At 40.9% G+C, this 25,839-nt stretch overlaps 1 protein-coding gene across 1 annotated transcript in view; it reads left to right on the forward strand.

Moving 5' to 3' along the window:
* The window catches only part of RAPGEF5 (Rap guanine nucleotide exchange factor 5), a 160,088-nt gene that overhangs the window by 125,822 nt on the left and 8,427 nt on the right, over nt 1-25,839 (forward strand). Inside the window, exons 15-24 of the mRNA XM_066195927.1 lie at nt 518-548; nt 1,497-1,575; nt 4,538-4,687; nt 7,295-7,392; nt 9,139-9,261; nt 10,517-10,695; nt 13,976-14,066; nt 16,801-16,851; nt 17,925-18,012; nt 21,313-21,377. Of these exons, the coding sequence (XP_066052024.1) occupies nt 518-548; nt 1,497-1,575; nt 4,538-4,687; nt 7,295-7,392; nt 9,139-9,261; nt 10,517-10,695; nt 13,976-14,066; nt 16,801-16,851; nt 17,925-18,012; nt 21,313-21,377 (955 nt within the window). The remainder of the gene's footprint in view (nt 1-517; nt 549-1,496; nt 1,576-4,537; nt 4,688-7,294; nt 7,393-9,138; nt 9,262-10,516; nt 10,696-13,975; nt 14,067-16,800; nt 16,852-17,924; nt 18,013-21,312; nt 21,378-25,839) is intronic.

Raw genomic sequence — 25,839 nt, forward strand, 5'->3', positions numbered from 1 at the left:
ACTTACAGACAGAGCAATGGTTTGTGGAGAAGCTGGCAGAAATTCCCTCAGAAGTTGCAGTCTGTCACTTCAGATGGTACCTTCATTCTCTCTGCAATACTGAGAAGCAAATCACTTGGAATAGTCATCTCAGAGTTATTATTTTACTAATAATTATGGCATCTATAAAAGATATTTAATTGGCATGTTTTTCCAACAAATGGAAGTTGTTTCCATGATTTGGTCATTGGGAAGGTAGAAGGGGCTGTGCTTTTGAGGGTGACCCTGGCTGCTGTGTTTGCCTGCTCCAACAGCTCATGGGCTGGCAGCATTGCTTTTTACTACATCGATTATGCAAGTCAAAGGAAAGTTCTCTGGCTGAGCCAGATGCCTTAAGTTTTCCTGAGGAACCTCTGCAGCCTTTCTCCAGTGACCATTTACTGTTAGAAACTTTCTGATGTTATGATGTAATAGCTAAAACTTCCTTTTCCTAAGCTTTGGCTGGAAAGAATAATTGTGATTTTCCTTTTTGTTTCAGCACTGTAGATGAATATTCACCTCATCGAAAGGTAAAGCCAACCTGATTATTGCTGATAGATAGATAGATAACTTACCATCTCTCCATTTTTTTTTCCCCCTCTGCCCACTTCCCTCTCTTTTCTTGGTTTCTTAACCAAACGTGACTGGTGACCGAAAACGTGACAGGACACATCAGTGAGGTTAGACTTGCAATGCTGCTTAAGGAACATTTTTTTGTTGCTTTGAGTGCTTCCTGGATATCAGCAGTGTGAGCTAACCTGCAGTGGCTGTGACAGTATTAGCATGTTAACAAGATGCTTTGAGATGTCAAAATTCAGGGGAAGCCTGGGAGTGTGTCCCCACCAAGCCAGAGGGATGTAGCAAGCTGGGCAAACCAGGCTGAACATAGGCATTGACATGGATGTCAAGTAAACAGAGCAAAGGGCGGATTTGTTGTGACAGGGACAGACAAAAAGAGAGGAACATGGATCTGTCTGTTTAACTGGAGGGAGAAGTTGCAGCCAGAGAAAGTTGGCATACAAACTGCTCAGAGGTGAATTGCTGTGCTCGTCAATTTTATTGGGTTGAAGCTGGAGTGTGTAATAAGCTTAAAATGTTACTGCAAAAATATGGAAGGCAGAACATGAGATTGTAGTGAAATTGCTAAATAGGCTGATTGATAAATAGGAAATGTATGTAAGAATACGTGTGTAAGAAATGGCTCTGAACATGAACACCGAAAACCTTGAATTGTGCAGGCTGCTTAGCCTTGGCATGTCCTGCTTCCTCCAAAATCCCCACCTTGGCCATTATTTAGTAAGGCACTCCCAGTTTACTGCTCCAAAAAGGATGGGTGTACTTCCTATACAGAAACCCTTTGGCCAGACATATGGGTTAAATGCTGTATTCTGTGAATTACTGCTTTGTAAACAGTACGGATGCAAAAGATCACTGTTGGTTTTTTTTTTCCCCTTTCTTTCTTTTCCACTCCCTCACAGAATAAAACCTTTTTCCACCAGTTCAGTGTTAAAGAGAACTGGCTGCAGCACAGAGGAACTATGAATGAAACAGAAGAAAGTGAGTATAAATGCAAAAGTGGAGGAAAACCTCAAAAACTATAATATTGTTTCTCAAGGACTTCAATGTAAATATCTTTTAGCTGACATATAGCTTTTGAACAAGACCTTAGGGACACAAAAGAAGAAATATTGGGCTGTGCAAGTTTACCTTCCTTCCTCCTGGTTTGCAGGGCTCAACAGTACCATGGTATCTCAAGGGGTTTTTGCCCTGTCCAGTCCTGTGTGTGTCCCAGGTGTGCTGCAGCTCATCCACCAGGCATTACTTCTGCTCCATTTCATGCTCTTGGTCTCTTGACCTATATCTTGGTTGTGAAAGGTGAATGAATAAGCCTGTCACATGGAATGGGCCAGGATCTGCCAACTCTGGGAATGCGCCTTAGTTCCTTCTCTGCTCGAAAACATCTCTGCGTGGAGTGCAAGGTGCCACTTCACTTTAATGTCAGCCATTTCAAAAGGCAGTTTCCCTCCATCACTAGTAACACTGTGAGGCAGTGACACTGTCACCCTCCTGTGATGCCTGAGTGAGGAAGGAGGCAGAGAGGAGAACCACGTGTACACGAGCAGGGAACAGCAGAAGGACCTCCTACCTGGCAGCCTCTTCTGCTCTTTGACAGTATATCTTCATTTCTTACAGGGAACAAAACCCTGGAAGTTCACTTGAAGTCAGTTTATTTTTAGTGCTCATTTATGACAGAATGAAAACTGAGCTCGTTCTATGCCAAGTCAAAAGACTTGCACAGTACGTGCTGCTGATAGATAATCCTCTTTTTGTCCTTCAAGTGTAGGGGGTTTTGAGATTATGTTACCAAGGCTTCTTCTTAAAATGTTGTTTGTGGATGAGAACCCCCACACTCATTCTTCTGCCAAAGCTGGACACAGCTTGTGGGTGACTGGAAAGGAAAGTACTGGCACAAGACAGGGATCAGACTGTATGACTGTGGTAGGACAGCGACCAGGACAGGACCCAGCAAGGCCAGTCCTGACTGTGTTAAATTGCTTTTGTCTCACTCAATGAGAGCAGGAGCCGTGGGCTATGATGGGATTGAAGGAATGAAATAGCCAGTGAAGTTGAGGAAAGGAGATGCAGAGGGTGGACATCTAACCCTCTGTGCTGGATGCTGTCTGACTGATGGTGCTTGTGGAAGATGGGTCTGTCCAAGCTGCACCGTGCCACGTGACCAGAGGTGTTTTATCCTCTATTGCAATCATTACCCAGCAGCTTGCAGCCCATGGCCACTTCCTCCCACTGGCGTCCCCTCCTTCTCACAGAGGTGCAGCATAGGCTCCTGGAAGAGATGACATGGTCCATCCCAAGAGATACCACAGACAGAATATTGGAAAGGTCTGAGGGGGAGAATCATGATCATTGTGATGGTTGTGCTTGAGCATCTGACCTGTGGGTTGATTTAGTTCAGTGTTAAAGAAAGGATAGATCAATAGCCCACTTATAAATTGACATTGCTGTCATTGTCCCTTTGCAAATGACAGAGAGGACATTTCAAACAAATCCACTGTAAGCAAGGTGTGTCACTCTGCATATGGAGTCCAAATATTCCTGTCAGATTTTTTAAAAATTATTTTTCTACCTAGTTATTTAAAGTGCAGTTGGATGTCTCTATCTTCATGATGTATATTCATTCTGATAAAAGATTCTGTCATGGAATGAGCATCTCATTTACTCTGTCAGCAGAGACAGGTTAAAGAGGAATTATAAAATCAAATGGCTTTTTTTCCCCAATATTCAATGTTAAATTTCTCTTTCATTCTTACATTTGTTTTTTCCTTTACTACATCACAGAAAAACCCTGTTCTCAAGGACAGAGTTCTTAACTGCTTCTGGCATAGTCTTCACTAATGAAACTGCCCTGCAGCCATGAAGATCTGTAGGACAAGCAAAGAGCTATTACTGTATACATCTGTCAGTAAGGATAATTTAAAAAAAAATACAGCAGTTCTGGAGAAGAAAGTTGTCCTGTACTAGCATGGTAGCAGCCTGTCTATAATAAGACGTGCTAGAGTAGAAGGAAATTGAAAGTTTAATTAAGCACCGAAGTGAGTGTGAAACCAAGAACTGTGACGATTCTGATTAGCAGATGTAATTTTCAAAATATTTATGCAAGTCTACTGCTCAGTTTCTTCTGCTTTAAGTGTGGCAGCCGTATTTCAAAGAGCTAGCTAGGGCAAACTAAGCAAAAGATGTAAACCTAAAATTCTGGCAGGCAGAGAGAACATACATCCCTTTTTGTAGCAGGAAAAAGTAATTGCTGAGCTGACCACAGCATTCCCAGAGCTGAACCGACTCAGGGACCTCAGTGGAAGTACTGAGCCCAGGGAATTTCTCCAAACCAGTCCCATTTATACGTGCTGCTTGTGATTCAGGAAATGAGTTGTCAGAACTGAGTGTATGTCTGTTTGGGCAGTCTCTGCTGGTGCTGAAATACTCTGGCAATGCAAGTAGTTTAGATGTCTAGACAGATAAGCTATCAGGAGTGGTTGAAAACCTGGGAGCACTGTTCTTGCAAAGCTTCCTGTTCCAGGTAGAAATGGAGGTCCAAAATAATTTCTGCAGCAGATATGAAATATACTGAAAGGACAGTGATTTGTCTGAACCTAAAATGAAGGGAGAAAAAATGGTGACAGCTGAATTTCAGAGAAGATAGGCAGCAAAGGAGGTTGTCCATGACAAATCCTCAGGGTAGGAAGTCTTAAATAGATATTGCTGAGGGAGCCTATGTTTCTATTTGCTTGCCTCTCTCATTTCCCAGGGACAAGAAGTGGGGAGGGGAAAAATGCTGATGTTTATGCTTAGTTTCATGTCCTTTGTGTCAGGGTGCAGTGACTGCCCTTCCTGCAGCAGCCAGACAGCTGAGGCATTGCTGTGGTGGAGTCTGCAAGTTTGTTCCTTGCACTGTTCAGGTACCTCTGCCTGCAGCTGAGCATGTCTTTCTTCCTTTGTGCAGTTTTCTGCCGTGTGTATATAACGGAGCACTCCTATGTCAGTGTGAAAGCTCAAGTGTCAACTTCAGCTCAGGAGATTCTGAAGATTGTGGCAGAAAAGATCCAATACCCAGAGGAGGAGTTGGCACTGGTGACAGTCTCATTCTCTGGTGGTAAGTACTTCCCTTCATCTGACTACTTACCTTTTATTGCATCAGGTAAAGGAGGGCTGACATTTTCTGATGCAAGGATACAGCTGTTTCTCTATGGGCCCACAGCTGGATGACCAGGGGAACAATGAGGAGCTGCTTCCCAGAGACTTGTTTCCATGGCAACAGCTCTTTCTTGGGTACTGTGGGATGTAGCATCTCCTGGCTGGGAAGGGAGTGTAAAGAGCTCTCAGTCTCCAGCACTATTGCAAGGTTTTATTTCTTTTCCACAGATGAATCTCCTGTTTTGGAATTTAAATTAATTTTGAAGGCAATGAGGCATGATTTGCTTTAAAAATAGAGAAGGGAATAACAAATACTATGTGCATTGCTGTTCCCTTATTTATGGCATAAGTAGCAAATATTCTTGAGCTGAAAGGAGGAAGACATGCAGAATTGAGATACTGAGAGCAATCTCAGCAATATTTTGTAAGCAACAACTGACATGTTTTGCCTATTGTTTTAGTGTTAATCATTAAATAGAAGGGCTTATTGTCTTCTTTAAGAAAGACTAGAGTGATCGTGGAGTGATCCTAGGGACCAGCCAAAGTCCCAAGATCTTCTTTGGTGTTTGGCAGGTCTCGAGCTCCTTGGTCAGATTGTTTTGATTGTTGTGGTGCTTTTTGGAAGCAGTTTAACTAGGTGCATAGAACCGTGAAGCTGTATCTACAAAATGACTTAGAGTGTATAATATCTTGGCAATATTCTCAGATAACATTAGTTGGTGTTGACCCCCTAAGACAAAGGATGCGTCTTTTAAGTTACAGCACTCGTTGCTACTTCTTTGTCAGTCTAGTTAAACGAAAAACACACTGGTGCTGGGTTGTTCTGTTTGTGTCTTTGATTCAGAACTGGAAGGTCACTTTTTTTCCCCCATGCTGAGCTCAGTTAAATAAATGTCTTTTTGAGTGTACTGGTGTGGGTGGCAGGGAGATGGTGCCCTGCTCTGGTTGTTGAGATCCTGGGCATGGAGCAGCCTTTGGGAGCATTACACATGGATGTCCTGGCCATCCAGGCTACATCATTTTCAGGCATACTCTTTTTACCCTTGTGTGTGCTCAAACTCACCTCCAGTGCATTTCACAGCATTGCAAAATCACTGTGCTGCTGTTGTGTTTCAGGTCTTTCTCTCCTGTTCAAGAGCAGGGCAAGTTTTGCTCTGGTAGCAATAAATCTAGTTCTAACTGCCTGCTTAGCCAAAGAAAACCAACCGTTCATAAATAATGAAACATACTATTTTGGTTCCCAGGAAAGCCACAAAATAGAAGTGGTTGCCACTTGGTTGTTCAATGAGAAACAGTAAATAAAATGCAGGTATAGAACAAAAGCCCTTTGGATATGACCTTTATAACCCCTAAAATGTTATTTAGTTACATTGCCTCCGTTAATTTGAAATACAACAATTTCAGTATCTTTCTTCTTATGTATGCTGTACTGCAAGTAATAAACACCAACCTGCTATGCTTTTTTTTTTTTCTGCTTTGTGTTTTTGCTATTTGTGTGACTTAGAACTCTTGTCTTTCATCCACTTGGAGGGCAGCAGTATGAGCACTGGAGACCTGTTTTTATTGTACTCCAATAATGGATAAGCAAGCTCTTTATTCAAAATTACCTTGAAAAAACATAATGATAGTTCAGTTCAGCATAATGTATCTGTGTATCAGTGGATAAGTGAGCATGGATAAAAGGGAGAACTGTCTGAAATTATGTTTGGCTCTCAGACTCCTCCTGGTCCTACTCCTCATGAGCAGTGCAGAGTCCAGGGTTGCTGTCAGTGTGCTTGGTGTAATTTTGGCTCTACCATGTATCAGGTCTCCAGAGGATTACTGGGAGCCTGCAGGAAGTGACAGTTTTTGCAGGGAAGTTTTTAAGCTGTGTTTGGAGTTTTGCTGTGTTGTTCCCCCACATTTCTCTAGTTCATTCAAGATTCTGCAGAGCTGAACCGGTACTCTGGAGTGGAGGAAAAAAAAATCTTTCCTCTTTGCTACTTGCTCTTTTATTCAGATGTTTGCTAAATTAATTACTCTAGGTCTACAAGAATTACTGTAAGTACTGTGCTACAAAGCACTACTCAGCTCTGCTCTGTGGGGTGAATTTCATGGTGTTGGTATCCTTTAAACTTCTTTACCTGTTGAATGGCTGTGGCTACTGATTTAATCTCCATCCCTGGTTTTGTCTCCAGTGACACACAATAGCTCAGTCTCTGGAGGCTGAGACTCTTTGCTCTAACAAAAGTCACCTCATTTATACTAGATATACTGGGTTGAAATTAAGTGTTCTATAAGGCATAGGAGGCTAGACCACATGATTTCAGGGTTTCTTGCTGTTCTATGTGAAGTGCAGTTTGAAAGCAGAAGCAGGAAGTTTTTGTGCCCTAGTGCATCAGAGATAGCTTGCCTTTTTCTTGCCTGAGCAGGGTGGAGATGATGGGTCCCCACAAAGATGGAATTTGATGCTTAGTTACCTTCTAAGAAGTTGGTGTGGCTTTACCAATACAATTTTACCTTTATTTCTCATATTTTACTCGTGTTCTGAAACTTCTGTGGTGGTTTTTTTTTTCTGTTTTTACAGAAAAACATGAGCTACAACCAAATGATCTGGCTATCTCAAAATCTTTGGAGTCATCCAGTCGTATGTTTGTATATCGAAAAGATCTGACTGATTCTTTGGTAAGGATTGGTATTGTATATTTCCCATTTTTTTTGTTTGTCTGACTCCAAATCAAAACCTTAGGATTCCTCTCAGAGGGCTTTTTCAATGAAGAATTTATTTTTTGCTTCCTCAGTAAAGCTTACTGAGCTGCTCTATTCCTTAAAAAAAAATCTTTCATTAACGGCAGTTATTTGACTGAACGGTAGTGGAATTTGTTCATCAATTTTAAATAAACCAAAGCTTCTGTGCAGTTTAAATCTTTCAATCTACATCAGCCTGGAAACGCTGACCTGTATTTGTACCAGAATGGATGGGATGAGGATTATTCAGGGCTCTTATGACTCTTTCCTCCCCGCCCTGCCTTATGCCTCTGTAGCATTTTGGCTGATACATAACCATACAAAGTGGTGGACAAATTCCATGGAATTACTACATGTGGAAATAGATGTTGTGTGAGTTCCACAAGACCCATCAGTGTGACCCCTGTGTTGTGGCAGCCCCGTGGTCAGCTGGAGTGTCCTCCTCCCTTCCTTCTGCCCGTCTCTCTCTCCATCTTCTCACTGGGCCTAGGACATTCAGTGGATCAAGAGGCGGCAGATCTCTCTCGTCCTTCCCTCTGTCTTCCGAAGCCAGGATAACAAACTCCCTCCCTCCATGCTTTCCCAAAACCTTAGTGAGGCAGGCACAGTCAGGCACTTTGCTGTTTCAATAGTTTTCTGCTAATTATGCAGATGTTTCCAGGAAAGAGTAGGGGCTGTATCACAACTGACTTCTACATGTTGTCAGTACCCCTAGGATCTGTGCATTCATCCTCAGGATGAGAAATGTCTATTTACATTTTGTTGGATCAATGTGCCCCAAAGAGCTGACATGCCACTATCATTGTAATCTGTCATCCCCATTATGTCTGGCATTGGAGCCATCTCTAAAAATGTGAATATTAAGGGAAGGTTTCCAGTGTAGACAGGTGACAGCCAACCTAGTTTCATTAGTTATGTAATAAAAATTGCAAAACTTGCTCTAACTGTCAGAAATATACCATGAAAGTAATAGCTTAACTGGTGAGAATAATTTTTCATCTTGGCAGATGGTTCATGTGCCAAGTTTCAGACTGATGAGGTTAAAAAAGCCAAGAGAAATGCAAAACTTTAAAAATCCCAGCCAGTAATGGAAATGTCAAATGACAATGAACACCAGCAGTACCACAGCACTCCACAGTAACATACTAAGTAACTTTTATGATTCAGAACCCACAGTGTTTTACTCTTTGTTGATTACATTTGGGATAGATTAATCATAAAATGTATGGATTTATGTTATTTGTAAAAGTGGACTGGAGGGCAGGTTATATTTATTCTTAATCCAATGTGTTTTCAGAAGGATTCTTTTTATATCAGAAAATTTACTGATGTCTTAATTTAGATTTTATTTTCTGATAGTTTGAGGGATTTTATTTTCATTATGCTGTCTGCTTGGCCAGTGTTTTATATTCAAGGTTGGAAGAGGGAGAGAGAATGACAGAGGGAGAAGGCCTCATTCTCCAAAGCAAATCATTGATCCTATTGACCCATTTCCCATTTCAAGCTATTTATTAAATAGGTTATAGCTCCTTCATTTTGATTAGTGGGGGAAAAAGCCCTCAGAGTGCACTTAGAGAAGATTACCTGCTCAGCTCTGTTTGGTACCTTAGTCCAGTAACTGTTTCATTGCAGAACCTTTGGCATTTCTTGAAGAATTTGTTTTGCTGTTGTCTATTCATTTAGAACCCATTTTCTGAAAATGAGGAATTGCAGCAAAGATCTGTGAGGATTTTGGGAATTAACACCTGGGATCTTGCCTTAGAGCTAACAAACTTTGACTGGAGCCTCTTCAATGCAATTCATGAGGTAAGAAGCACCACATCTACTCCCAGGTATATTACTGTCATGCAGCAGTGTGCCATTTTGATGCATTTTGGAGCATTGGTATTCCTGGGTGCATGGTTCACTGTCATGACAGCATGGTATGGCAGCTCTCAGTAGTGGTGACATGTCTAAGAGTTATCTTGCAATCCCTGAGACTGAAAAGAATTGTCAGAGGTTTGTAACTTTCCTGTTTTCAGGCATTTCATACGTTCCCTGTATACCTGATGTGTTTTGTTGAGATTTGCCTCAAGAGAGTAAAAGACTGATTATTTTCAGTCTTTTACTTTTTTCAGAAAAGTAAATATTTTCAGAAGACCCTCTCTGTGAATGTGTTACATATGCAAAATGTCCTATGCACTTGATAGTGTTTCAGTAAATGTGGGATTCCACAAATAGCTGTCTTTCATATCACTTTAGCAACAAAAGAATTCACAGTTTCAGTAATTCAGATGGTCACATTACTGTTCTTGTTAGGCTTCAGTGAGATGAAAAATAGTGGGCAGGCTTTATTAAATGAGATAATGGTGCACTTCAGGGCCCACTGGGTTGTTTCAATGTCTTTGACAGGTTCTGGTTTGGGTTGCTGAGTAAAAACACACAGTTAACAGTAGAAAATCTCTCTTGAAAATACCATTTACTGAAAAGCGTGTTGGCTTTCTGAGAAAATGAATGTGAGATTCCCTTGCTTTTCACCAGATGCTTTCCTTTTCTTTCATTTTGGGTTCTTTTATTCAGTTTAAACACTTTAAATTTGAAACCGGCCTAGTTTGTTTGTTTGTTTGTTTGTTTGTTTGTTTGTTTGTTTGTTTGTTTGTTTTAAGAGAAATCAAGACCGACACCTCTATTGATTAAAAATTGGCTAATAAAGAAACAAGTTTGAATAGAATTTTTTCAAATTCTGCAGTGCTTCAATATGATTGGTTTGTCATACTGGAACAGAAGTGATGAAATACAGAAATAGATTGTTTATGTCTTATACCTGGCTATAGCCAGAAATGGAACTTTGGGAATTCTAACAAGAGTGTATCTTGCAGGATTTCCAGTCTACCTGCCTTCTGTAATAAGCCTCTAGATTTTGCTAAGCCAAACCTGAATCATTTGTGATTGGCTCATGGATAATGCAAAAATAACCGTTTGTGACCAGACCTGGTTTCAAAAACATACTTCTAAATAATTAATAGTTCATTTATATTTAAATTGTTTTTATATCCCTAATGATGATGTCAATGTCTTCCAGCAAGAGCTGATATACTTCACGTTCAGCAGACAGGGCAGTGCTGAAAACACTGAGAATCTCAGTCTTCTGCTTCAAAGATGCAATGAGGTCCAGCTTTGGGTTGCCACCGAGATACTCCTCTGTAGCCAGCTCTGCAAACGTGTGCAGCTAGTGAAAAAGTTCATCAAGATTGCTGCCCAGTAAGTTACTGATGTTGCAACAGAAATCCTTCAATTCACGTGGTTTGTTTGGCAGGAAGTAGGTGGAGAAGCAAGGAAAGAAAATTAATCTGTCATCCTGTGTTTTGATAGTGTAGTAAATGTACCTAAATAAAACAGTCCATAGATAACAACAGCAGAGCCTGATCAAAACTAGACATGATGGACTGTGTGCTGCTCAAATCTCCCGACAGCTTACCTGCTGTGTCTGCAGTGTCTGCTGCAGCATCCCTGATGGTGCAGAGATAGCTCCGTCTTAGCTGAGATAACCTGAGGACCATATGACAGAACTATTTTGGCAGCCAAACAGTCACGCAAGACTAGACAGCCAAAACACTCCAATAAACTTGAAAGTTGTACCTCTAGAGAAGAACCTTATACTGCAATAAGCTGTTGCTCCATGCAATCCTCTCTGGAGTATTCTTTTACTTATTGGAGGGGTAGGCTTTTTCATATGTTAGATTTGACAGTGTACTCTTTCACTGTTACTAAATAGTACTGGCATTTTTTCTATGTCTTGCAACAGAATCCAAATATATACTATACACAGAGATTTCTCTGTAATCACTCTTTGTCTTAGTAACCAAGGAAATGGAGCAATTTAAATATGTGCAATCATCCTCCTCACCTCTCTCTCCACTTGTTGGTCTTCTGCAATATTTGAATATGCATGCTCATGGAAAATGTATAAATTGTTCCCTTCATCGACTGGGCTGGTTTAATTTCCAAGGCACTTACATAGAAAGGACTGTTCTCTGCTGAAGCAGTGCCTTTAGAGAAATTAATTCTTCTAATCTAATCTAGTGTAACTCATAAATGTGATCTGATTTAGTTTGCAAGTTTTGTGGTATCCAGTAATATATTGTTCATTTTCTGCCTTATCAGTGGCCAAAAGGTGGTTGGTTCTATGTGCCTTGCTTGCACCAGTGTAGCATCAATTTGCATCCCAGGAAAGGTTTTGTGTCAGTCCTACATGAATAAGAATATATTTGTTACCAGACTAAAGTGTTGCTCTATTTTTATTGACTTCATTCTGCTAAATGGAAAGCCAGAGTTATGGAGACTAAATACAGTTGTCAGTGGACAGGCTCTCCCAGTGTATTGCAGAAGCACCCATGACTGGAGAATGTAGGTGATGAAATAAGTGAGTGTGTAGTTTTCACAGGATTTTTTTTCATCATAAAAGCTGCTTTGTAAATGGACGCACCACTGGATCTCATCAGTTCTGGAAGAGTTGATGACGGAGGAACAGTTAGGGTGGAAGGATGGTGTGCTAGGCACAGGACTCTCATCATGAGACAAGCCAAGCAGCCCTCCTGTTTTGTCTATGACTAAGGCAGAGAGGTAGGGAACTACAAACAGCTCTGGCTGCTCCCTGTTCTCTGCTCACAGATTCAGCCAGGAATCTGTGTCTGTGATTTTCCTCTGGTCAGGAAAGCACCAGGACTAAGATTTCATGTTCATCATCTGTGTGCTGTGCTGTTGAGGAATGCCTGAAGAAAACAAAAGCATTTTACACAAGTGTGTCAGTACGGAGAAGAGAGACAGAGTTTTTGAAAAACAAATCCATACGCTTCTGTTGATGAGTAGTCTAAAAGAGAAAACAAGTGGTTCGATAAAGAAAATTAATTAGCATGTTATTAGAAATTAATATCCTGGGGAGTTAAAGAAACAAGTCTGTGTATGGTTAGAACAAACAGATTACAAGAGCAGCCTTTTTGCTCCCCAGGCAAGCAGTGGCTGACTGTGAGAGACATCCCTTCTCTCTCTACAGCTTGCTGTGAGGTGTGGCCCACCCAACAGACAGCTTGTGCAGGCTGTGTTGGACACCTTCCTTGTTTTGGAATGAGTTGCCTTTGGGAGCTGCCTGGCTTTAATGATAAAAGGAATCTAGCAACAAAGTTAGGATTAACTTGAAGACAGCTGAAGTGAAGTGAGAAATACCCTGTCTCAAGATAGTATACAGTGATAAGGGCAGGCTTTTTAAAACTTGTAACAAGTTCTGGCCATTTTCCAGGCTAAGGCCTTGGCTTGTACTTGTCCCTGATGATAAGTCCCAGTGAAGCCAGTGGATTCATTCATATTTAAAATTATCTTAAAAGAGGATTCACACACACACACACAAATGCGCCCATATATATATTTGTATGGTCTCCAAAAATCTGCAAGGAACAGGGCAATATTTTTGTTCTAAAAGGACTCAGTATTTCAGGATTTCAAGTTTCCTAATGAACTAGAAAATGGACTAGAAATACGCATTGTCTGATTGTATACAGTAAAATGTCAAAAAATAGAGGTGTTGAGCAAATTCCATCAGGATCTGTACTGGAACCAGTACTAGCTGCAACTGGTTTATAGGCATATATAAATTGAATACCGACCAGATTTCCAGACAATAAAAATGATGAGTGATTGCAAATGCATTGGAAGATAGATAGGAAAAAAAAAAAAAAAAAAGAATTATCTAAGGAGTCTAGTGGCACGTGCAAACAACAGTGGGATAAGATTTAATTTAGATAGATGCCAAGTAATTCAGCTACAGAATGCTAATACTGAGCTGAAGAAATAAAAGCATGACTGTAAAGAACAGCACTGTGACAGAGGTCCTTGGGTGATAAGAGATGACAAATTAAAAGAAAGGACAAAATGTGATGCTGTTCCAAATAAATAATTTGCTGTTTGTTTTATGTTTCATACGAATGTAGAACAGTAATTATATTTCTTCTTCCCTCCCCACTGTCTTACTACATGAGAAAGTAGTAAAGGAAATAAAAGTTGAATACGACTTAAAATAAATTACAAAGAATTCACTGAAGGATAACAATATGGAAAAGCAGTTTGCAGACCACAACCACAGAGAGAAATTGAAGGAACCTATGTTGTACAATTTACAGAAAAGAAGATGAAAATATTTATTATACAACAGAATAGAGGTCAAGGAATTATTCTGTATGGTAGAGGACAGTTGGGAGTAACTCAAACATTGAAAAGGGAAAATTACTTTTGACAGCAAAGGGAAAAAAATAACCTGCCAACAACAGGGTTGATGAGATAGTAGAACGTTTTCTAAAAAACTTCTTAGAGACCCCATCACCTAGACTGCAGGTGGTTATGAGAGGACATTTAATGAGTTCATTATATGGAAGATGATTGTATGTTAGTGCTGAGGGTTGAAATGAGACTCAGTAACCTAGGATACGTGTGCATTCCATTTATCGCTGATTCTGAGTTCAAAAAAAAAAATCATATTTTTATTCCTCAGCTGTAAAGCCCAAAGAAATCTGAATTCATTCTTTGCAATTGTTATGGGTCTCAACACTGCATCTGTCAGCCGGCTGTCTCAAACCTGGGAGGTAAGACACCTCTTTATATCTTTCAGACACTGTCAAAACCATTTCACACAAAGGCTGTGAATTACCTTTTCTTTCTGATTATTGTTTTTTCATGCTGAAATCAAACATGGAGGGAGTGTTAGTGGAGAAAATTCTTTATGACCTGAAACCTTAGATACAGAGGTATTAAAAAAAAAAAAAAAACAACCCACCAAAAAAAAACCTTAATGTGTCCTTCCAGAGTTTTAAATAAGAACAAAGCATGGAGATCTAACAAATTATTCAAGCATTTGAAGTAGATGTCAGAACAGAAAGTCTTGCAAAGGTGGCTCCAAACAAGCAATACCTTACTATGGAATAGTTTAATTAAATGGCCAAAGCAACAAAGTAGAAATAAACCTTCTCTTGTCTTTCATCAGGGTTTTTTTGCAGCTGCTCATCTTGAACAACAAAGTTAGGAAAAGAGCCATGAATAAGGAGCATACTGGAGAACGGGGATTATTAACTTAAAAAGCTTCTGGTTGCTACACAGACCATGAGTGTGTTTAAGGGAGGATCCCACTGTTATCTGTATTTATTCTGTTGTGGATTTTTTTGTTCCCATCCAAGTGGCATCCATATTGAGTCATAGTAACCACACTGAGTTATAGCATCTGCGAGTTTACTGTATCTGCCGATGTACCAAATATTGGGGAAGAAGTAATTGAGTGGGGTGGGTTGAAGCCTAATCCCTCCTTCATGCCCTTGGCAGCACAGGTGGGCAGTACTCCAAAAACATCAGTGTAATACAGAGTGACAGAGAAGGGCTGTGATCTCCTGCCTTGGAGATACGCTTGAGCACCAGCAGCTGGGACTAAAGGGCCATTGGAGACCTACAAACCTGTCTGACCTTGTCCAGAGCAAAGTCTGCCCCCTTAGCTGAAACCACACCTATGGAAACACAACTTGTATGTCTGAGGCTTTGACACACAGAAACAAGGACAGTAGCTGATAACAGGGACTCAGATAGGCAAAGAAGAGCTGACTTAAGTAAGAGATAAAATAAGAGTTTTAGAGAAAATTACATACCTGAGGACGATGATACAGAAACCCCTTGCCTCTGATGTCTCTAAAACCTCTCTCTGGGGAACCTTTGCCCTGGCCTCCTCCTAAGTTGCCTTCATTCCATTTCTCTGGGTTTTGGGAGGAGAGTAGAAGAGACCAAGTATGGTCTCACAGGCAATGATACAGATCTCTCCTGCCCAGAGACACACAGAACTCTGCTCTGTGCTGAGGCCTCTGGAGATCATGTGCTGCCGGTGGACTTCTCAGGAAGAGCAGGATATGTTGCTTGTCATAACAAAGAGTGCATCTGCATATGTACCACTGTAGATATGTCACGTTTCTGTGTGTAAAATATTTATCAAGTCACATCCTTCCTTTTTTTTTATTTGTAAAACTTCATTGCCCTGGAAGTTTCAAAAGCAGAAGGTTATTTGCATTAGTAATGTGACTTCTAGAAAGTAGAGCAATGTTTTTAAATTAATTATAATTACTTACACATGTAAATGAAACAACCTAAATTTAAGCAGCCATCTAGACGCTAAATCATATTGGCCCTGCACTTGATTTCTTAAACAAGTAGTATGCTCCCAAGCATATTCTACTTTTTTTTTCCTACAGTATCCAGTGTTTTAATGAGCCTCACTTTCCCTGATTTAAGACAGCAAAAAACATGCAATTGTAGTTCCATGTTCAATCATTTTAGCATTTTAATCAAATACATCCACTTAATCTAATTGTTCTAAATCTCTTTTCTCTTGGCATCATCACTGTGGCTGTCAGGACCTAAGGACAAAGACAAGACAGAATTTCTACTAAGAGGGGATCTCTTTTACTAGACTAATTACTATGGCTGGAAAAAATAGTCAAGCTTTAAGGTCCACACACCATTTTTCAAGTCTGAAATACCAGCATGAAAATTTAAATTGCAAAACAATTGCTTTGAGTGTAGTAATGTGAACCCATTAAAGCATCTTAGAGACAAAGAAAGTGGATGCTTGTGGAGTAAAGCAGGTGTTGGCATGAGGGGCAAGAGTGTTTTGTGCCTGGGCTCCCTTTGACAAAGAAAGTGGATGTTTGTGGAGTAGAGCAGGTGTTGGTATGAGGGGCAAGACAGTGTTTTGTGCCTGGGCTCCCTTTGAAAGGTTTTTATGCACCTCTCTGTGGGATTAGGATCAGATACCAGTAGCAGAGTAGTCAGTTTATTAAGGAAATGTCTCACTTTGGCACCAGTACTGCCAGAGTTAACCCTGATCAGCACTGGCATGATGTATCAAACGGTACTGAGTGTGACACCTGTTAATTTCTAGAACCCATGTTCTGGGGGAAGATTGATTACAACAAATGATTTGACATGGATGTGATCAGTTTCTGAATTCTCAGCCTGTGTTACTGCTTCTAGCTTGAGAATGGATGTTTAGTCACAGAAGCTGGGGAAGAAAATGAACCCAGCTGCTAACTAACAGTTTCCATAAAAGAAGGATGCAGGTCCCCAAGACGAGGCTGCAGGGTCCAGTGCCGTGCTGGCATTGCCCTGAACACGGTCTGTAATTATGGCCCTGGGAGCTGAGGAGCCAGAGTTAAGTGTGTGTTGGTGCTTTCAGCAGGCACCTTACCCCGAGCAGTCTTGTGGAAAAAACAATGCTTCAGCATTTTTCTGAGTCAAATTTTCTGTCTTATTTTTTTCTTTCCCTCTCTGTTTTCCACACTTCAGAAAATTCCTGGGAAATTCAAGAAACTTTTCACTGAACTTGAAAGTTTGACGGTAAGTATGGCGTTGACAGCAGAAGAACATTGCTAGCTTTACCTGCCTTCCTTCTTCCTAATTTATTTGGAGTCTGCCTGTTATTATCTGGAGCTGGACTTGTCATGTCAGATCCATGATTTGCTGAAGGCCACATGGCTCTCCAGAGCTCTGAGGTGGTCTGCAAACATAAAAAGGGAAGAGGCTGTTCCTGACAGAGGGAGGAAGGGCAGAGAGGCTAACGTGGTATCAGTTTGCCAGCATCAATTTGGGAGCTGTTCTTTTGCCCTAGTAGCTAATCAGCCTTCATCTGAAGCAACATGCTGCAGATCTGGAGAAAAAGAGACCAGCTCAAGTTTTAAAAAACAAATGTCAGAATCTGAGGCTTGACGGTCTTTGTCAGCATTATCAAGGCAGAATAAATGTTTCCTCTGGCTGGAAGTGGGTGAATGGTAAGATCACTGCCTGGCACAGGGAGCAGGAGATCCAGCCTTTACTGGCTGTAATGCCTCTGTACTTGGAGTTCTTTATAAATGAATGTGTTTTAAAGATTCTGTGTGAGCTGTGTACAAAAATGTTTACGTTGGAAATTGAGATGACTTTTTGAATTGCCTGCACAATGCCGCTGAAACATACTCCCTTTTGTTTTTGAGTCTCCAGCATGCTCCATGGATCTTAAAGCAGTTTCTGTTGGGACTTGTTGTTCCTGTTTGGTGATGTTGGTTTTGGTTTTTTTAAGAGGAAATTAATCAGCAATACATTCGGGGATACATTTTGTGCTATATAGTAAGAGATTTTGCTAATAGAAATTTGTGGGGAAATTACAGAGCAGTCCAAGTGAATCTATTCTGCAGCTTCCTCTCAATTTAGCACTGCTTCATCTAGAGGAACATAATTGCTTTTGTTCCTTTCACTGTTTATGTTTCCTGTTCAGTTTAGCATGTCAGCTAGCTTAGAAAACCTTGAGCTACCTTGCATCCCAAAGAAACCTTTTATATCTAAATCATGTTCAGATCATAAGCCCGTAATGGATTTAAAATTGCTCTTTTTATAGCCTATTGATTTTTCTGTCTATTACTCAAATGGTTTTGTAGGATCCTTCTTTGAATCACAAAGCTTACAGAGATGCATTCAAGAAAATGAAATCTCCGAAAATCCCCTTCATGCCCTTACTTCTGAAAGGTAACGTTAAAGCTTGGCTGCTCTTCACTGTTAATTAAAATAAGTGTAAGGTGATTTTTCCTTCAGATGCTCTTAAGATGAGTATGTGTCAGATATAGTGGTATTGACAAGATAGCACTTGCTCTGGATGATAAACAACTTCCTTTTAAGGCGGGGAAAGATGCCAATTTTCACACAGATCTTTAAACTTCAGACTGTCCTGTCAAGTGTGGATAGAGCTGTGTGCTTTTGCTTTGGCCACATCCACTTCAGTGGAGAAGCGTGACCCTGCAAGCCCCTGAAGCAGTAGCCTTGGTCACACTGCTGCTCTGAGATGCCTGGTGGGAGATGCCTCCCTACTTTGCTGGGATGAACTTGCCCTGGTGCCACCCTGAAAGCAAAACCTGCCCTGTCTGCCTGTCCTGAGAGGTGGGGATTTCCAAGTCTCTTATAGGTCTGAAAGAGATAAATAAAATCCTACTATTTAAAATGATTTTTTTAAAAAAGTCTTAAAATAAAGTACAACTACTTGCTAATGCAATGAGCTGGGCAGCTAATTAAGTGGCAAGTATTTCAAATATTCCATTGTCTTGGAGTCATTAATTATTAATTGCCTAGGCTTTGAACATGGCAAATTCATTTGTTTATTCCTGTATTCTGAAAGTGTTCTCTTTAGGCTGTTTATTCCAACCTGCTGCTGCTGTGAAATGTTTGCAGGCAGTTTTCCAGATCGGTCGGTGACAGTTTGGGAGCCACCAGACACTTCCCCTCTTTGCACACATCAAAGGAGTTTGCATTAATCCAGATGAATACAATTATCAAAGCTTCAAAATCAATATTTTTAAAGTGTTCTGGAGTATGTCTTGCTTGCAAACAAAGGCAGCAAACATAAGTCACTTGTAGCAGTGATATTTGCACAGCATTACAATATGGTGTAAAAGAACATGCACCTAGACAGCATTTGTATCTTCAACTTGTATTGGAGATAGCAAGAAGATTTTGAAATTAATGCAGTAATGTCCTTCAATAAAGTGGTCCATAAGGAGATGTTGCCAGGGTTTGTAATTCCCAAAGTATTGCACAGTGCAATGGAATTTATTCCATATCAAGCATATTTGTATTAAAGTAATTTCCAAGACCAGTAAAATAGGAATGGGTAACACAGAAATCATTAATAACTCAGCAAATTGCTGTATTTCATCACAATAGGAACAAAAGTAGTTTCAATTAAAAAAATGAAAAATCTTAAATTATGAAAAATAACTTCAGAGTGTCCTTTTAAAAGTTAATTAAATTTAAATGCAGAGCTCTCACAGCACACAGACACAGCTTTTGAAAATCAGGCAGATTTTTCAAATGTGTAATAAAATACTGTGATATACCCTTATAACCTAGTTCAGATGCAATTTTCTGCTCCACTGAATTTATCTAGACTCTTAGTTGTTGGCTGCAAAGCAAATTTCTGTTCCTTCTGCCCTCAGAGATATACACATTGCTGTCAATGACTTAAAAAGCTGTGTGGAAATTTCTGCTTCCAGTATAGGTTTTTCATTAGGAGTGATGGACAGTTTTTAACTGCAGTGATATAGACACCAGTACTGCCTGTATCCTGAAGTCATGTCCTTTCTGTGTCCCTTTCCCTGGGTGCCCCAAAGCAGCCCGGCAGTGGAGTTGCAGAGGGTCATGCTCCCTCCTTTCTCTCTGCTTTTTAGGATGCAGCCCAGGGGTAGGAGAGGTGCTGAAGGTTTTGGCAGCACGTACTGTGCTTTCTTCGTATCCAGGCTGGCATCCTGTCTGTCCCAGCCCAGCCACCCTAGGGGCACAGGAGCTCTCCATCACCCCCCATAAGAGTCCCAGCCCCGGGTTTCCACCAGCATTTGAAGCAGTTTAGCATTTCAATTCCAAGCAATTACAAAATGCCCCTCAGGCACAAGAGTGAGCCTTTGAAACCCAAGGAAATAAATCAGATTGGCTGTTTTGAGGGAGGGTGAAGTGGAGGTGGATGGAGGGCCATGTGTGACAAAGCTTCTCTACAGGTTTCCACTCCTGAAATCCCCCAAAACCATGGGGTCTGTGTGGGTATCAGAGGGAGTCCTAGAGGTGAGGAGAAATGCTGAGGTGCACAGTTCTGATTGGTGGGCTGGAGGCTGACCCCTCTGCTCAAGAGGGAGACTTGTCCCATTTGCTGCGTGCCTTTCTCCCACTGGCATACACAGCTGTGACTTTGAAGGAGTAATGGCATTGGAGTGCTATTTCATTCCTTTAGCATTTTCTCCTCATGGATCTCCTGGGTACCCCCACAGGCAGGAGAGAGCTGAAGGGGGCATGGCCGTGGTGCTCCTGCCAGTGTTTTCAGTGACCTGGAGGGTGCACTATTAAAGTCAGAGCTTCCACTCCCAAAGGGAATCTATTCATATTCTTGGTACTTTATGTCCAAAACAGGTCTCACTTCTGACCTAATACACATTAGAAAAACAGAGAAAATGGCCTTGAGCTACTGTTTTAATTGTAATCTTAACTTGGCAACGTTTATTTTGCCCGATACTCCCTCCCTCCAGTTCATTACACTGTGTTCAGTTCTCTTCCTGGAGCCAAATATAGACCTTTTCCTTTTCCTCTGACCTTTTTATTGCCTTTGCAAATTCCCTCCAACAGCACCACATAAAAGTGTTTTTCCCTAGCCCTGATGCTTATTTCAAGGCTTTGTACTTCACTTTGGTGTCTTGTGTTTAACCTCTCTGGCTGTCCACTGCTATAGCCCTCGTCTTTGGGGAAGACTTCACAGCTGTTTGTCCCACAGAGGGAGATGAAGGGGTGTCAGAGCCATCTCCAGCATCTGGTAGCTCTGCCCCCGTGGAGGGAGCTCTGGGCTTAGGGACAGACCTGTCCCAGCCTGGGCAAAGCCATGGGCAGAATGTCTGGATTGGGGCTGCAGGGTGTGGAGAGCAGGCATGCCATGCAGGGCCATCCCTCTGGATGCCCTCCCCTGCTCCCAGCCATCCTCTGTATATTATGCATCCCAGAAGAAGCACAGATCAGGTTTAATAAGAAATCCTTGCCCCCACTTATAAATACTCTTCTTAACAATGTGTAAATATTATCTATGTGCAAATATTGTTGTTATCTAATAATCTCTGCCTGTTATCATTAGGCCAGGCTTTTGTTTCACTGTTAAAAGATACTGTGTAAGTCCTTAACGGGATATTTTCCTTCTTTTTTTTTCCTTTGCATTTTGTTGCTGTTTAGTAATTTTATTTATTTGCATTAAAAAAGAGGTTGTAAATGGTAATTGTTTTTCTTTTATCTTTTTTTTTCCCCCAGATGTAACATTCATCCATGAAGGAAATAAAACGTTTCTGGATAACCTTGTTAATTTTGAAAAGCTGGTAAGCTAATTTTGTCCTTCCTGTTTTTCAAAACATTCATGTTCTCTTCTTCCCTTTGCTTTCCTTATCTTGTAAGACTAAGGTTTTCTTCTGGCTGAACCAGGAAGAAATAAAGAGGGGTAAAAAAGAGCAAGCAGAATGAAACAGCCAAGTATCTTTCCCCATCCTTTTCCTTTGCTCCTCTCTCTTCTCATTCCTTCCTCCTCTACTTCTGTGTAAAATGACTAAACCAATAATGGCCATCATCACTGCTACTCAGTCCACTCTTAATTTATACCTGGTGAGATCAATTCCCTTTTTATGAGTTAAGTTCTCCTGCTTCAGCTTTATCTAAATTATGTTTCCTTTTTTTTCTTTTTCCCCCTTCAATGTTTCTCTAGTTTATCACTTAAGGAAAGATTCCTCTAGTTTATCATCTGCCGCTGGTATTGTAATTTTAGGGATCTTAAATGAAAGTGAAACTTTTTGGTCTCTGTTAAATGAGGAAGAAAATAATGCCTGAAATACAAATTAAACTGTCAATATCACTATTGCAGCTTTTATGCATAAGAGCACTTGATGATGATGTATTTTTGGCCTCATTCACTCTAGGCATCATATGCCATCTTCTCTGGCATGGTATTACTGAGAGAGGTTTGAGTTGCCTAATTTGTGTTGGTTTTTGGTGGTTTGCTTTGTTTTTGTTGTTGGTTTTTGGTTCGTTGGTTTTGTTTGGCTTGGGGGATTTTCTTCGATAATATTTTCATGAGGTCACTGGGTCTGTTCAACCTAGAGAAGAGCTCATCCCAGTCTAGAGCTTCCTCGTGAGGGGAAGAGGAGGGTCAGGCACTGATCTCTGCTTTGTGGTGACCAGTGACAGGACCCAGGGGAATGGCCTGAAGTTGTGTCAGAGGAGGTTTAAGTTGGAAATCAGGGAAAGGTTCTTCACCCAGAGGGTGGTTGGGCACTGGAATGGGCTCCCACAGGGAAATGGTCACAGCACCAAGCCTGAGCTTGAGTTCAAGAAGAGTTTGGACAATGCTCTCAGGCACATAGTGTGACTCTTGGGGATGGTGCTGTGCAGGGCCAGGAACTGGACTCAATGATCCTTGTGGATTCCTTCCAACTCTGCTTATTCTGTGATTCTATGGTGCTGAAAGCCGAAGTTTATATGTGTGAACAGTGGTGGAGTAGAGAAGCTTGGATGATTTTTTTTTTTTTTTTGTTGGCCTGTAGTATTTGACCAAGAAACCAAAATGTTCTTTGCAATTGTCCAGGTGTGCCATGGGACTGTTAGTCCAGATGGCTGTGGTTAGTGAATTGTGCCCAACTATTTTCTCCATGTGTTTACTCTTGTTTGGGAATGAACCCATAACCACGGAGTTATTCATGAACCAGATGTTGAACTTATTTTCACATTTTATCATAATATATGTTGTTCTTCAACTTGCAAGCAGATGTAGACACTGACTTTTGAATCTGAGCTCCTTTTATTCATGTTTTCTATTTAATTTCTGTACCTTTTCTTGTTGCAGAGTTTACAAGAACACTGATTTGCATTTAATGAAAGGTTTTTCTTGTCCCAACTCCATTAACTGTTTGACCTTTAGGTGTTTTCATAAAACTCATTAGCATGTTCTTCTTCATTGCCTCTTGGAAGTACATCCAATTAACATGTAAATTAAACTAGCCCTTGATGCTCCATGATTGTTATTAAAATCCCCCCACTGGCCCATATATTTATTTAGTGAATATGTAGGATCTAATTCTTGTCCAGTCTTAGCAGGCTGTGTTTGTTTGTTTGTTGTGTAATCGTGTATATGTTTAACGTACACAAGCTGGGCTTGCTGGGTAAGAATCCCCTTCCTTTCTGCCTCCATTGTGTCCCCAGAGGCAGTGGGAGCTTTGCTAATTGACTTTAGTGAGCCAGGACCTCACCTTTTCCATTCAAATGGATAATGAGCATTTTAAATGACAGGGGGGGAGAGGCTGAGGTGATGGTTGTGGGGTGAGGCTTGTTCAGATTGACACTTCCTCCAAATTATCATTCAGATCACGCTCTCAGAAACATGCTGTCTCATGCAGCCCTGTACATATGAATGCAGGCAATAGTGCAAGCTTAGGAAGTGGGGGCTTAGGAGAGATTTAAATATCAGTGTAGTGGAAACTCAGGCTGCACACTGGTATTACCCTGGCTCAGTAGGACGTTAAGGGATTTAGTCGATGGCCATGAACTCACAAGATGCATTACACGTGATCACGTATTCATCAGTCCGTGTTTCTTTTCTAATTATAAGGGCTTTGTCCCAAAGAAAAATGTCCTCCTTGCTGTTCTGTGCTGAACGCTGAAGTGCTGAGTACTTTCTGGCCTTTGCAGAGAAAAATTAGGATTGACATTGACTCCTGGTTGATTTGGATCAAGCCACTGAACCTCACCTGCAAATTTGCTGTTGCAGAAAAAGAAGAAAAGAATTATTCTACCATAGCAGATTACTGCTTTGGGGAAGGAACTTACTCACTGTCATAAATGACTCGAATCTCCACTTATGAATTTCAAAGCAAAGATGGTTTCTTGTGTCTTCAGTTGGATCACTATTTTGAAATATTTCATTTCTGCATTAAACATCTCACCTAAAGGAGGACTTGTCAGTCTGAACCATTATTTTTTTTCCAACTATATTAGTTTCTTTAATAAAAGATCTTCTTTCTCCCTATAATCCCTGCTTCTTTTATATTCTTAGAACTCAGCAATCCTACCATGACTGAATTTGATTTGACATGAAATTATAGCAGTGGATACAAAGTTAATTCAAAATGTAAAGAAGGAAATTTGCAAAGAGAAGAAAAATAAGTGATCTTCTGTCGCAGGAATGTTACCTAGCTTTAGCAAAGGCTAAGGGGTTGCAGTGGCTTATTTAACTGCAGTATGGGTAAAGTCAAGCCTATTACAGTGTTAGACCAATATTTAGTATCATACCTACTTCTTCAACGAAATCTGAAGGAATAAATGAAAATATAGTCTTACACGGTCACATCTCAAGGTATTTCCATGGTATTTTCTTAGCTCTCACTGAAATGTGGCTTCTTCAGGTTTTTCTCTCCAGCCATCAGCTGTGTCTTAGCAATGACATGTCTTAGCCACACTCCAGCAAATTCTATTACAGGTCAATGGCCATTACCATTTTTGATAACACCTGCTTACCTAGAGCCTTCGGCAGTAAGGACTGTGTACGTGCAGCTCTGGGTTCTCAACCCACACCTCCAAATATCTCTGTAACCCCAAGCCTGAGGCTCTGCTGTCCTCAGTAAAATGAATGCTAATGATCCTGGGTAGCTGGTAGGCTGGAAAGCCACAAGAAATGTGCTGTCTTGGTTTAGATAGACAGGTATCTGCCAGGGAGGGTTGGAGTCTCCCTTAAAATGTAAGCCCCTCCCCCCTTTTCCAAATTATCATAAATTTGCAATTAAAAGGCTGTCAGGCAAAGATTTTGGGAATAGATATAGCAGTTCTTTACTAGGGATATAAAAATACAGATGTTGTAGTACAGAAGAATAAGCAAACAAATAAACAAGAAATCCTAGAAAACCCTGACAGAGTCAGAAATACAACCTGACACCCTGTTGGTCAGGGTGTTGGAAGCAGTCCAAAGTAAGCCCTCCTGGAGTGGCAGATGTGGTTCTGTTGGAGTAGAGATGGTCCTGTTGAAGAAAAAGGGTCCAGTAATGGTGAGATGGGTCCGGTCTTCCTCCAGGGATCTGGTGGAAAAACTGGATACCTAGGGGGACTGTGGCTCCTTTTTATCTAGGTTAAGATGGTTTGGCTTCTCCTCCCTGTGTGGAGCAGCTTATAATAGTGCAGTGTAATGTGTAACGTCATTGATGAGCTCTTGATGGACCATTAGCAGAAGACATTCCCATGGAAGTAGTGAAACAATGAAGAGAGATAAGTAGCACTCCACCATCTGATAAGTGACACTGACCCATTTGGGCAAAGATAAGCAATTCTGCTCCACCCAGATGGAATAGAATAATATGCTCTTTACAAAACCCATGACATGTGCATTACTCATCACAATAACGAGTATGCAAGCACCTGTTTAAGCAGTCAGAAGATAGCATTTGCTCTGCAGATACATTGGCTGACTTCTCTGCATTACTTTTGGATCCCAGACAGTTGTAACCAGAGAGAAATGCGTAATTAGGGTACTAAAGCCAGAGGATTTGGGATTCTGCTTTAAATATTGCACAAAGAGATTCTTGCTTTACCAGAGCATCACCTGCAGAAGCCAATCTTGGGACAGACCCTCACAGTGACTGACTACAAAAGAGAGACAGCAAAGAGTTACAGCATGTGTGATGTGTGGGTCTCTCTGACTTATAAAATCCAAATGCAGAGGGTGATAGCTGGGAAACATGACAGTAGCAGCACTGGTGGAAGTTTTAGTACTGCCAGTACTCACATTATTGATCGTGAAATCTAGAT

Source organism: Chamaea fasciata, unplaced genomic scaffold (genome assembly GCF_029207755.1).
Source record: "Chamaea fasciata isolate MVZ Bird 193981 ecotype frontalis unplaced genomic scaffold, bChaFas1.0.hap1 SCAF_1, whole genome shotgun sequence".
Taxonomy (NCBI): Eukaryota; Metazoa; Chordata; class Aves; order Passeriformes; family Sylviidae; genus Chamaea; species Chamaea fasciata.